The sequence below is a fragment of the Canis lupus genome, chromosome 16, assembly GCF_048164855.1.
Source record: "Canis lupus baileyi chromosome 16, mCanLup2.hap1, whole genome shotgun sequence".
In the NCBI taxonomy this organism is placed as follows: Eukaryota; Metazoa; Chordata; class Mammalia; order Carnivora; family Canidae; genus Canis; species Canis lupus.
The window spans coordinates 9,466,922-9,479,969 of record NC_132853.1 but is presented as its reverse complement, the minus strand read 5'-3'; the positions used below and the strand labels follow the sequence as shown (position 1 = coordinate 9,479,969).

Sequence of the window (13,048 nt, the reverse complement as noted above, 5' to 3'; positions counted from 1 at the left end):
AGAGTTACCGTGTATAGAATCGTCAAAAAACCTTGGAATTTTGGTTGGAATTACACCAAATCTATAATTAGGGAGGATTGACATTTTAACAATACTGAGTCTCTGAGTCCACGAACATGGTATAACTCCCCATTTAGTTAAATCTGAAATCTTTCATCAGTGTTTTGTAGTTTTCTGCACACAGATCTTATTTTGTTAGCTTTACCTATATGTCTTTTTTATACTGTTGTAAACAGTAGCTTTTAAAAAGATGTTTTATTTATTTGAGAAAGAGAGAGAGTGAGCAAGAGGAGGGGCAGAGGGAGAGGGAGAAGCAGACTCTCTGCTGAGCAGAGACCCTGATGTGGGGCCTGATCCCAGGACTCTGAGATTGTGACCTTAGCTGAAGGCAGAAGCTTAACTGGCTGAACCACCCAGGTGCCCTTGTAAATGATACTTAAAAATGTCAGTTTCCAAATGTTTGTTGCTGGTACCTTGAAAGTGAATTTATTTTTTGTACATTGATTTTGTATCCTGTGAATTCACTAAACTTACTTATAAATTATAGAAACCTTTTGAAGATTCTTTGGTACTTCTATTTAGATACTTACATACTCTACAAATACAATTTTATTTCTTCCCTGTCAATTTGTATGTACATTATTCCCTTTTCTTGTCATATTACATTAACCAGGACTTCTGGTATGATGTTGAAGAGGCGTGGTGAGAATGGACAGCCTTCTCTTGTTCCCAGTCTTAGCAGAAAGCATTCAGTCTTTCACCATTAAATATGATGTTAGCTATAGTTTTTTTGTGTGTGAATATCCTTTATTGGATTGGGGAATTTACCTTCTATTTCGAGTTTGCTTAGAGTATTTATCAGAAATTGGTGTAAAATCTTGTTAAATGCTTTTCCTGCACCTGTTGAAATGATTGTATAGTTTTTTCTCTTTTATGTAGTAAAGTACATTGATTGGTGAATGTTTTGACTTTCACTCCCAAAACTGCACTTAGCTGTAAGGTATCATTCTTTTTACATGTTGCTGGATTCAGTTTGTTAACATTTTGTTGAGTATTTTTGCTTCCTGGGGGGGATATTGGTCTCTGGCTTCCTGTAGGGTCTTTGTCCGCATTTGGGAATCAGGGAAAGGTTGCCTAATAAAGTAAATTCTCTTCTCTTCTCCTCTGTTTTCTGAACATTTGTGTAGCATTGGCATTATAGTTACTTTAGACTTAGTACTATCCCATGGTTTGTATTCTTTGGTTCATCCATTTATTTGTACACGTGTATATTCTGAACCTCATTAAATTGTAAGGCCAGAGAACCACCCCTCCCCCTGCCTTCACCATCATGTTTATAAACTACACCACAGTACTTACTTTTTTATTGAGATAAAATATACTTAATGTAAAATTTACTCTTCTAGCCATTCTTAAGTATACAATTCAGTAGCAGTAAGTACATTCACGGTGTTGTGTGGCCTCACCACCATCCATCCCCAGAACTTTTTTCATCTTCCTCAACGGAAACTCTCTCCCCATTAAACACGAACTCCCCCTCCCCTCCCCTCTCCCCACCCTTCCCCTGTCCCCTCCCACCACCCCTTCCTGTGCCTCCTCCTCCTCCCCTCCCCATTCCCTTCCCCATACTTTGGTGTTCAGCATTCTACATTCTGTGTCTGAATTTGATTCCTCTAGAGACCTCATAGAAATGGGACCAAACACTAGTCATCCTTTTGTGTCTGGCTTATTTCACTTAGTGTCATGCCTTGAAGGTTCATCCACGTTATAGCAGGTATCAGGATTTCATTCCCTTTCAAGACTGAACAATATTTTATTGTGTGTACACACTACATTTTGTTTATCTAGTCGTCCATCGATGGACATCTGGGTTCTTTCCCCCTTTTGGCTATTGTGAATAATGCCGCTGTGAGCTTGGGTGTGCAAATGTCTGTTCTAGCATCTGCTTTCCCTCATTTTGGATATACAGTCAGAAATGGAATAGCTAAATCATAGGGTCCTATGTTGACTTTTTCGAGGAGCCACCAGGCCCTTCTCCACAGCAGATGCACCATTTTACCTTCCCACTAGTGGTGCACAAGGGTTCCACTTTCTCCAGATTCTTGCCAACACTTGTTATTTGCTGGCTGTTTATAATAGCTATCCAAATGAGTGTGAAGTGGTATCTCACTGCAGTTACACCATGAGCTTCGTATAGAGTTTTGCTCCCCAGTAGAGGCTTATTGCTTGAAATCAAGAGGCTACCAAGGGAAGGATGCTGCCTCTGGGCTGCAGTGGACACCGTATTTACTTAAAGTCAGCAGTCGTACATCTGATCGCTCAATTTACCAAGTCTATGCTGGGGTTCAAGGAAAGTTCTGTCCCTCAACTTCCAGAGGACTTAGCTCTAGAGCAGGTGGTAAGCTTCAAGGCCTTTGAGAAAGAAGGCTGTCTTAGCTCCCCAAATAGAGCCCCAGACAGTGTGGCCAGAGGGGGCACCATGAGAATGAGTATGATTCCAGCTGCCACTGGGTATCAGGCACCAGTACCCTGGGTGATGGAAGATAAGCCCTGACCGCTCTGGGACTCTGTCTTCCCATCTTGTACACGAGCAGATTGGACCAGAACAGTGGTTCTAGGCCTTGACTATATACTACAGTTACTTGGGGAGCTTTTTAAAACCTCCATTCCCAGGCCTCACCTTTGGCCAATTATAGCTGAATCTCCAGGGGGCGGCAGGGACCAGTCCTCAGGATTCTCAGACCTGCTGTGATGGTTCTAGGGTGTGGCCAACGGTGACAGCTGGGATTAGAGCCTTGGCTCCCACCCCTGCCTGAGCATTCATCACCCTGAGCTGCTGGTTTACAAATTCAGGACTCCCAGCCCTTCCCCTGGCGGTTTTTGTTTGGTAGCTCAGAGAGGGCTGCCCAGAATGTATTTCAGAAAAGTCCTCCCCATGACTCTCAACACCAGACATATCTTGGAAACGTGGGATCGGGGGCAGTGCTTCTCCAACCTGGTTGTGGGTGTAAGTCACTATGGATCTTGTTAAAATGTTGACTCCGATTCAGCGGGTAGGCGGGCGGGGAAGCAGAGCTCCCAGGTGGTACTGGGGCTGCCCATCGGGGACCCTACTTTGAGCAGCACGGGAGCAGAGGCCTCCCAGTGGACCTTCCTCCTTCTCTCCTGAAGCATCCACCGGCCCAAGGTTCTGTGATTCCCTAAGCAGGTGTCACCCCTGCCCCTGGTGAATCCTGGCTCCCCCGTGCTCCCAGCCGGCCGGCTTCTGCCTGCCACCCTGCTGTGGGTACTCTCGGCTGCCTTCATTGTCCCATTCCTGGCTGTGTGACTGGAAATGAGCAGCAGAATGCAAAACACAGGCCAGGCAGGGCACACACGGGCCAGTGCATCTCCGCAGAGCTGCTCAGACTCCCTGCTCCACCCGCCACCCGGCTCCGGCACCACGGCTCCAGGAGCCTGGCTAATCAGAAGCTTCCAGCATGGAAGCACAGCTCCTTCTCCAGTGAGGCTTTTCCCCGCGACACGTTTCAAGTACCAAGTTGGTGTCCTTGTGCTTCTGATCTCGCCAGCCTTTCACAAGCCATTCCCTTGAATGACGACAAGCAGTCTTGATATGCTGGGTTAAAAATCTTTCAATTGGGGCTTGTTTGTTTACGAAACAGCATCAATTATCAGGGATTTCCAAACTGGCTTCCTTTCTACTGGCGTCGGCATCCAGAGCGGCGCCGCCAGCCGCCAGCCGCGGTGACAGCCGTGTGTTGGTGTTGCTGTTGGGCCTCGCAAGTCTCGGGGGTGGGGGTGGGGGGCCCAGCGTGTTTGGAGCGTGAGGGATAAAAGCTCGTTGAAACACCTGTGCTCCCGTGTTCAGATGCTCCCCAATCTCGCATGTTTTATTTGGTGGCTGTTATTTTGCAGCCACGTTGTGAATGGAAATCATTATCAAGAACATGTGCAGGGAAGAAGTGGGTTTTCGTGGCTCCTGGCCCCCCAGGCTGCTGTGGAAACCACCGCTCTCGCTTTGTGCAGGGGTGGCTGCGGCTTTCATCAGGCACTGGCGAGGGTCTTCTTGGCAACTGGGCAGAAGCAAACCTACGCAAACGGCGTGGGCAAAATGAGGCAGGGAGAAGAAGGCAGTGGGGAGAACTTGCCTTGGCTCAGGGACTCATGTTCTTAAAAAGTGTACACATTTTCTAGAAGCAAGTGGCATCGAAGAGACTAGAAGTATTAAGTGTCCCTTGGGGAACAATTGCAGGAAACACAGCTCAAACCAGCGTAAGCCAAAGAAGAGCTTTATGTATTCACGTCAGGGAAACACTGAGGGGTGTGTCGGCTTCGGGCACGGCTTGATCCAGGGCACCAAACGTGTCTCTCACCATCTGTGTCCTCTCTGTTGTGGCTGGCCTCATTCTCAGGTAGGCTCCCCAGGCAGCCCCAGGTCTCACACCATCAGCTTAGCAGTCCCAGCAAAAAGAAAGGTCCTTTCTGGCAAGTCGTGGTGCAGCCTCTTATTGGCCTGGCTTGGATCAGCTTGCATCCTGATCCAATTCCTGTCCACAGGAGGAGCCGGCCCTCAGATTGGCCACACCCCAGGCCTTCTTCATGCCCAGCCCTGCAGCCCTGGGGTGGGTTAACTTCAGACAAGTCACAAAGATGAGAGACAACCAGGGCAGCCTCCCACGGGGAATCAGCAGGCATCTATAAGCTCAGGGAAGCAGCAAGTGTGTAGACCAAGTGCATCATGTGGAGCAGCCCCGCTGTGCACCCTCCTCAGCCATGGTCATGTTTCTCATCTCAGTAAAATAGGAGGCTTTGCTCAGATCAGTGACTCATAACCATTTTTAAGAATTGTCACCCCTTCGGGTGCCTGTGTGGCTCAGTCAATTAAGCATCTGCCTTCAGCTCAGGTCATGATCCTGGGGTACTGGAATCGAGCCCCAAGTTAGGCTCCATGCTCAGCAGGAAGCCTGCTTGAGAGTCTTTCCCCCTGTCTCTCACCCTGTTCTCTCTCAAGTAAATAAATAAATCTTAAAAAAAAAAAGAATTGGCACCCCTTCTTAATATCCAAATGTCTTAAGAACTCCCACAATTCAACACCCAAAAAAACAAATAATCTGATTAAAAGTGAGCAGAGGACCTCAATAAACATTTTTATGAAGACTTCCAGATGGCCTACAGACACGTGAACAGATGCTGCACATCGCTCATCACCAGGGAAATACACATCAAAACCACAACGAGATACCACCTCATGCCTGTCACCATGGCTAAAATCAAAAACCCAAGAAACAACAAGTATTGGCGAGGACGTGGAGAAAGGGGAGCCCTCGTGCGCTGCTGGTGGGAATGCAAACTGGTGCAGCTGCTCTGGAGAACAGTATAGCAAAATTCCTTAAAAAATTACAAGTAGAACAACCAGAGGACCCAGTAGGTTCCACTTGTGAAGACAATTAATCTAAAAAAAAAAAAAATTTAAAGTAAAAAAAAAGGGTGCACCTAGGTGGCTCAGTGGTTGAGAGTAGGCCTTCTGCTCGGGTCGTGATCCCGGAGTCTGGGGATCAAGTCCCACATCGGGCTCCCCTTGAGGAGCCTGCTTCTCCTTCTGCCTGTATCTCTGTGTCTCTCATGAATAAATAAATAAAATCTTAAAAAAAATGAATCTGCCCCCCTGCACCTCCGTTCACTGCAGCATTAGTAACAATGGCCAAGATACAGAAGCGGCCCCAGTGTCCATCAGTGGATGGCTGGATAGAGACACGGGGTAACATCTGCTATGGGACATGACTCAGCCATAAAAAAGAATGAAATCCTGCCATTCGTGACAACTGGGTGAACGTAGAAGGAATGACGCTAAGTGAAATAAGACAGAGAAAAACACCACAGATCTCACTTATCTGTGGAGTCAAAACCAAACAAAACAAAGGAACGAACAAACAAAACCCGGAAACAGACTCATGACTACAGAAAACAGACCCAGTGCTTGCGGGGGGGTGGATGGGAATGGGCAAAATGGGCAAAGGGGGTTGAGAAGTGCAAACCTCCAGTTATAAAATAAGTAGGTCCTGGGGCTGAGCTGTATAGCACAGGAAAGACAGTCAATAACATCTAATAACTTCTGTGTGGTGACAGGTGGTGACCACACTTAGCGTAGGAACAGTTCAGAATGTAGAGACTCGTTGAATCACTATGTTGTGCACCTGAAACTAATGCAATATTGGGTGTCAGCTGTGCTTCATTTAGAAATTTTAAGAAGTCACTTATTGGGACGCCTGGGTGGCTCAGCGGGCTAAGCATCTGCTTGGGCTCAGGTCATGATCCTGGGATCCTGGGATCAAGCCCCACATCGGGCTTCCTGCTCAGTAGGGTGTCTGCTTCTCTCACTGCCTCTGCTCCTGCTCTCTGTCTCTCTGATAAATAAATAAAATAAATCTTTGGGAAAAAAAAAGGTCATTTATTTTTTTTAAAAATGGCACCCCTGTGAGATTCTGAGAACCATGGACCCATCTCGTTCCCAGAAAATATACACAGTCAACCGATGGCATCGAATTCCTAGGGGACATGGGACCCACAAGGGTGCCTGGCACTGAGTCCCAGCCCAGGTGCCCCCCTAGGCAGCAGATCCAGGCTCGGGGGGTGCCGGGCTCCCTCCAGTGCCTGCCAGATTGCCAGGTCTCTAACGTGAAGCAGGCAGCGTAGCCATCCTGAAGGTTCTCCGCCCCCAGAGCCAAGGCAGGAAATCTCATTGATGTGCATTTTTCTCGCACTTAGAGCTGCTTCTTGCCTGGGTTTACTTACTTGGAAGTGGAAAGAACAAGGCTGTGGGTGCGCGGGGAGTGCTTGTTGTCGATGGTGTCATCGGCATTGATGCTGTCCTCAGCAGAAGGTGCACATGGCAGTTATCACGAACCCTGAGGTCTGTGACAATGGCCCCACAGAGTCCTGGGGCTCCGTTCCACACAACAGGCTGGTAAACGTGGGAGCTTACTTCCGTGCTTGGCATGCAGCAGGCATTCAATGAATGCATGTATGGATTAATCAAAGGATGAATGAGCAGTAAGTGAGAATTCAGAATATTCCAGAAGTTAATGTTTGAAAAACAAATGGGGGTGGTTTCACACGAGAAGACAGGGTATGGATTAGAGCCATGGGCAGGTACCTCGAACATTTGGCCCTTCACTCTCCCCACCTGTTCCACCCGGAGTGCCAGCTTCTCTCCTCTGTCCCACCTGCCAGCTCTGGCACCACTGGCACCCTGGCCTCCACCTCCTTCCCCACTGTGACAACCAGAAATGTCCCGTATGTTGGCAGATGTCTTCTCTGGGCAAAACCACCCTTGATTGAGAACCTCTGTCCTTAGGGTTTTTTTTTTTTTTTTTAAGATTTTATGTATTTATTCACAAGAGACAGAAAGAGAGGCAGAGACACAGGCAGAGGGAGAAGCAGGCTCCACGCAGGGAGCCCAATGCGACACTCGATCCCAGGACCCCAGGATCATGTCCTGAACTGAAGGCAGATGCTCAACTGCTGAGCCACCTAGGTGTCCCTGTCCTCAAGTTTTATATATAAAAAGGGTCCCATTGCCAAAGAGTGGGCATTCGGCCATCTGCCCTAGGGATTTGGGAGAGACCTGGGTTATCAGAAGTCTTTTCTGCTGCGCTCTGATCTGGGCTGTTTACCCTTGAAGGCCCTGCTCCCTCAGGTTCCTTTGTGAACGAGAAAGTGGGGGAGCTGAGAACAACCCCAGCTCTGTGGGAGGAGGGCAGCCAGGGGGTCTGAACCCTGGAGAATGGTGCCCTGCAACAACAGGGATGCCGATATAGCCCCAGCTGCCACAGGCCCTGCAGTGAGCTTGGCACATGCCTCATGTCATAAGATCTTCAACACCAGGGAATGGTCATTGGCCCATTTTGCAGCTGAGCAAACGGAGTCTGAGAGAGGCTGTGAGTGGCCCGAGGTCACACGGCAGGTCTGTGGTGGAGGCGGATTCTCACCCAAGCTGCCATGGCAGGGAGCCCTCTGCCTACCTCTCTCTCCAGTGACCTTGGAGAGCTTGGAACCCGGAGCTCCTGAGGCTCCGTGCATGTGTGGGGGGCCATGCTGTCTCTGATCTCAGGTACCCAGGGTCCAGCCCGGGGTCCCCTCCAGCTGACTGTGGTGCTGTTCTCTCCCCGTAGGGTGTTCTTCCTGAATGTGCCATTCGATTCTGTCATTGAGCGGCTGACCCTGAGAAGACTCGATCCCGTCACGGGAGAAAGGTTTGTGCCGGGCTCCCGGGGGCTGGCCATCTGAGGGCTCCGAGGGTCAGGCCCTGCTGGGAAGCCTCCCCTGTCCGTTCAGCTGACCGATGATGCCACAGCAGGCTGGGTCTGGGGATGATACTGCAGAAAACTTGAGAAAGTGGGTTCCTCCAGCCAGTTCCTCTGGGCAGTGGTTGTGGACCCTCTGCCTGGAAGGGAAGCCAGGGAATGAATGTCCGAGGCGAAATGCTTGCCCACTCTGTCCTGAGTAGCAGTTCTGACCCTGGCATGTGACATGGCTGGGTCGGGCAGGTGTCCCCGGGAAGCTTAGAGGCCTCTGCTCTCACTGTGAGGCACGCTGAAGGGAACCGGTTCCCTGGGGGCCAACCCATCATCACCAGAGGGGAACTCTGAGTTTTATTCTGCGGTCTGACCAGGTACCATCACCGCGTTCAGGCTGTAAGTCCCCACAATCACAAAGAGGTAGAAGCCTCCATCGTCTCTGGTACGCAGGGCCAGGTTTCTCGGCAGGGATTCAGGAGTGGAGTGGGGAGGCAGGAAAGAAATACCAGGATTTGTCTAAACTGTAGGCTGATTTCTCATCCTTGCTGCTGAGGGACAGTCTCGCTGGCCAATGTCAAGTAGGTTGGCCTTCATGCTGCCCTGCCCCTGGGCCCCTCCCCGTGGTGACCTTCTGTGGCTCTTCCTGTCCTCTCCACTCACAGTCATTGTTACGATGTCCTACTTCCCCATTCGGCTGCAAGCTCCAGGAGTGCAGAGCCAACATTGTCCTGCCTGCCTCGTGTTGCCAGAAGCACTCAGAACGCCAGACGAATAGCAGATGCCTGATAAATAATGTTTGGAGGGAAGAAGAAAGGGGAGAAAGGAAGGGGAGGAATGAAAGAAAGGAGTTGGGGACTTAATTATTCTATTCAGTCCACCTGTCACCCACCTGCATCCTCTCCCCGGGGTGGTAGTGCTGGGGGAGGGACCATGTTCTGCATCTCCAGAGCGGCAGGGCGCAGCTGAGGCTGTGCACAGTTGTGGATAGTACATGTGTGGTGGTGGGGTGGTGCTGTTGACCAACTGGGTCAACAGTGGGACCGAAGCCCTTTCTTCCCCTGCCCTGTGGGCCGCAGCAGAGATCACCGGCTCCCCTCCTCTCTCATAGGTACCACCTCATGTACAAGCCGCCTCCGACCCTGGAAATCCAGGCCCGCCTCCTGCAGAACCCGAAGGATACTGAAGAGCAGATCAAGCTCAAGCTGGATCTGTTCTACAGGAATTTCTTGGAGCTGGAGGAGTTCTATAGGCAGGCCACCACCATCAACGCTGACCAGGACCCGTACACAGTCTTTGAATACATAGAGAGTGGGATCATTAATCCCCTGCCCAAGAAAGTCCCCTGATGTGCTCCAAGCAAGGAGCATCCCCCAGGGAAACAAAGTTAATGCCTTCCCCAACCTCCCGCAAGCTCAGCCAAGCCAATAAAAGGTGCCAGGTGCAGTTTTGTGTGTCCTTGTAGCTGGAAGGTGGCCTTGTTTCGGGGTCTGGGAACACAGGACGGACAAGGACAAAGCCCAGGGAGGCGGTGGAAGGAAGCGCGGCTCCAGGACCAAGGGATGCCCTTGGATAAGGCCCTAACCCTCAGCACCTCGCTGACAGCCGAGGCCGGGGTGATGACAGTCTGTGTTCGTGGGGCTCAAGGAGAGCTCTCAGCCCGGTGCCTGGCACACAGCACGCTCTCAGCAAATGCTGTTTTAAAAGGTTAGTATTTCTAGAGCAGCACTGTCCCCAGCGCTGGGCGTGCTCTCCTGTACCACCTGACACGGCGGCCACTAGCTGCAAGTGCTTATTGAGCCCTGGAACGTGGCCAGCACAGCTGAGGAGATGGTTTTTAAATTTTACTGAATGTTTAATAATTTGAATATAAATAGCCCCGGGTGGCTTACTGGCTGCCATGCGGACAGTGCAGTTCTAGACATACTTTGCTATTGCTAAGGATGTTCTAGAACCTGGGCGCCTGGGAGGCTTAAGCTTCCTTCCGCCTCTTGATTTCAGCCCAGGTCATGATCTCAGGGTGGTGAGATGGAGCCCCGCATTGGGCTCTGCACTGGGCATGGAGCCTCCAGAAGATTTTCTCTCTCCCTCTCTTAAAAAAAAAAAAAAAAAAAAAAAAAGTGCCAGAAGACCTGCTTTTGGGTCCCCCTGAAACAGCCCCTCTGGGGCCTGCAGAGCTTGCAGGGGGATAGAACAGTGACATCCTTGATGAGGACTCTGAAGCCACAGAGGGTAGATGACTTGCTTAAGGTCCCCTCATCCACACTACACCTGGGCCTGGTGCTCTAGCAACTCTGCCCAAGACTAGGGTTCCAGGCTTTTGGCTCTGAGGGTGCTCAGGTACTTGGGTCTTGTGTGGAGGCCCCTTCTGGCCCAGGGTGGCCCGGATCCCTCCACAACCATCTGACTCTGGTATGGACCGCGTAGCCAGGAACCGTAGCAGTCCGTGGCTGTGTGCACGGAGCCAACCCCTGGGCCTTGCTTCTGCAGGTGGGGCGAGCCCGGGACCTGGGCCCTCCCTCCAGGTGATGCGCCAGCCTCTGCCCCTCCCCTCCTTGCCCTGTCAGCTACTGGGTCCCACCCCGTGAGACTCCCAGGGGCCTTCCTTTCCCGGACCCCACAGAGAAGAGGGCATCTGCCCTGAAAGTCCCCTGACTGGGGTGGGGGGGGGCTCCTGCCCAGTGTCCCAGTCACACACCACATGGCCAGGCTGCGCACGCTCCACGCGTGATCAAAGTCGGCCCGCTTATACGCGGCACCTTCTGATTGGAGGCGACAGCCAGGCCTGGCCTGGCTAGGAGTTGCTTCCCTTTCCCCACTCTACTCCTCTGCTTGTCATTTCTCAGAGAATGTGGTCTCGCTTTACCAGAACTCCCCCCATAAGGTGCCATTTGGTTGTAAATCCTTAGCCAAAGACAAGGCACACATTCATTCATGTATTCATGCCCCTTTTGTGGATGCCCGCCTCTCTCTGCCTGCTCGGATGGGCAGGTGGGCGCGCTCTGTGCCTGCTCTGAGGAGGCGATGTCCCCCAAGAGCCTGGGCTGTGGAACGGAGCAGCCTGGGTCCCCACGCTGCTGTGTTATCTTGGACAAGTTACTTGACCTCTCTGGACCCTTATAAAATAAGCAAAATAGTCACTGCCTCCTAGGCAATGCTGAGCGACAACTGTGGGATTAATTAATGCAAATTAAGGCCAAAAATGGGGCAGGGCAGGTACCTCCGGGGGAAATGCGCTCGCTCCTGATTCACAACCACCCCCCCCCAGCCGCCACCCAGGTCAGTGCTGTTTTCATCCGTGGGTGACAAAACTGGGGGGGTGGGGGAGAAATTCAATGACTTGCCCAAGGCCACAGGCAGCCAGTGGTGGGGAGGGGTGGCCCCTCAATGCGCCCTGCGGTCCCAAACTCCGTGGGGGGCCCGGGGCGCCACCTGCCGGGGGTGGCGAGTGGCAGGCTTCCTCGCCCGCAGCTCGGGCTGGTGTAGCCCGCTCCCCGGAACCCCTGGCGGAGCGAAGCTCTCCGCCGCCAGGGAGGCCGCCTAGTCGCCGCCCCCAGCTCTGCCCCGGCCTAGGTGCGCGGCCGCCTGGAGTCTATGCGCGTCGGGCCCGCGGGCGATGCCGACTTGGGGCTTCCGCCAGAGGCCCAGTCGGTGGCCCAGTCGGTGGCGGGAGGGCGCTGCTGTGTTGAGGTTCCCCACTGAGTGACTAGCGGGAACACGGAGGGAACAAGTCACTGTGACCTTGTCTTCATTAACGTGGCTGCTCGGTTCATTTCCAATCCCACTTATTGGAGGGCGGCACCCCAGGCTGGGGCGCGGCCGCGGCTGCCATTGTGCGTGTCCCTCCCTTCCCTGCTGCCCTGGCAGGGGAAATCCAGGGGTGCCAAGGCCCCTTTGGGGTGTCTGCCAGCCCCACCCGCAGCCTTGTAGGAGACTCTCTGGTGGGGCCAGGGTTACCCCTGCTGGTCTCTCGGAACGGGACCAACCAGCTTCTCTGCCTGGGGAATTGAACCCAGGGCAGCTGGTTACTGTCTTGCCACTTGCAGGAAGGACATTTGGGGTCCTCCTGGCCTGAGCACAGCACAGAAGAGCAATGAGCACAGCACAGAAGAACAGAGACTGAAGCAAGTACTGCATCTCCTGCATGCCCCCGCCCGGGGACAAGGGGAAAGGACAGACTGTGCCATTGCGAAGCTGCTGCTTTACAAAGATGAAGAAAGAGAGACGAGAGATAGAGACCATCTCATTCTCGAAGGTTCCCCTGTCCCATCTCTGCCCCAGGGTCCCATGTCCTCCCAGCAGTCTCCCCTTCCTTTGCTTCGGCCTCAGACCAGGTTCTGGGGCACAGTGGTGCTGTGAGGCCTAGGCTGGGTGGAGGCCTGGGGCTGAGGCAGCGGGCCGGAGAGATTTTAAATGAAGCCAGGGCTCAGGGAGGTCCCCCAGGTCAGGTGAGGGGGTCTCAGAGGCTGAGCTGAGGCACATGGGAGGATTCAGAGGCACAGGACGAGTGACGTACTAACTGATCATGATGTACTAACTGATCATGGAACATACTTCCATTTTTAAAAATAGATCATTGGGGATCCCTGGGTGGCTCAGGGGTTTGGTGCCTGCCTTTGGCCCAGGGTGTGATCCTGGAGTCCCGAGATGGAGTCCCACGTCGGGCTCCCTGCATGGAGCCTGCTTCTCCCTTTGCCTGTGTCTCTGCCTCTCTCTGTCTCTATGTCTATCATAAATAAATAAATCTGTAAAAA

The 13,048-nt window shown here is 52.1% G+C and overlaps 2 protein-coding genes across 8 annotated transcripts in view; one reads left to right on the top strand and one right to left on the bottom strand.

Moving 5' to 3' along the window:
• The window catches only part of AK8 (adenylate kinase 8), a 127,322-nt gene extending 117,582 nt beyond the window's left edge, over nt 1-9,740 (top strand). For all 3 annotated transcript variants that reach the window (XM_072778492.1, XM_072778491.1, XM_072778490.1), the window contains 2 exons: nt 8,172-8,252; nt 9,406-9,740. In XM_072778492.1, coding sequence (XP_072634593.1) covers nt 8,172-8,252; nt 9,406-9,643 — 319 coding nt within the window. In that variant the 3' untranslated portion in view covers nt 9,644-9,740. The remainder of the gene's footprint in view (nt 1-8,171; nt 8,253-9,405) is intronic.
• GTF3C4 (general transcription factor IIIC subunit 4) overlaps nt 7,357-13,048 on the bottom strand; it is a 33,612-nt gene continuing 27,920 nt past the window's right edge. For 2 of the 5 annotated variants that reach the window (XR_012008435.1, XM_072778478.1), the window contains exon 6: nt 7,357-13,039. The gene's annotated coding sequence lies outside the window, so the exon portion shown is untranslated. The remainder of the gene's footprint in view (nt 13,040-13,048) is intronic. The other 3 variants (XR_012008437.1, XR_012008436.1, XR_012008434.1) reach the window with 3 other exon arrangements.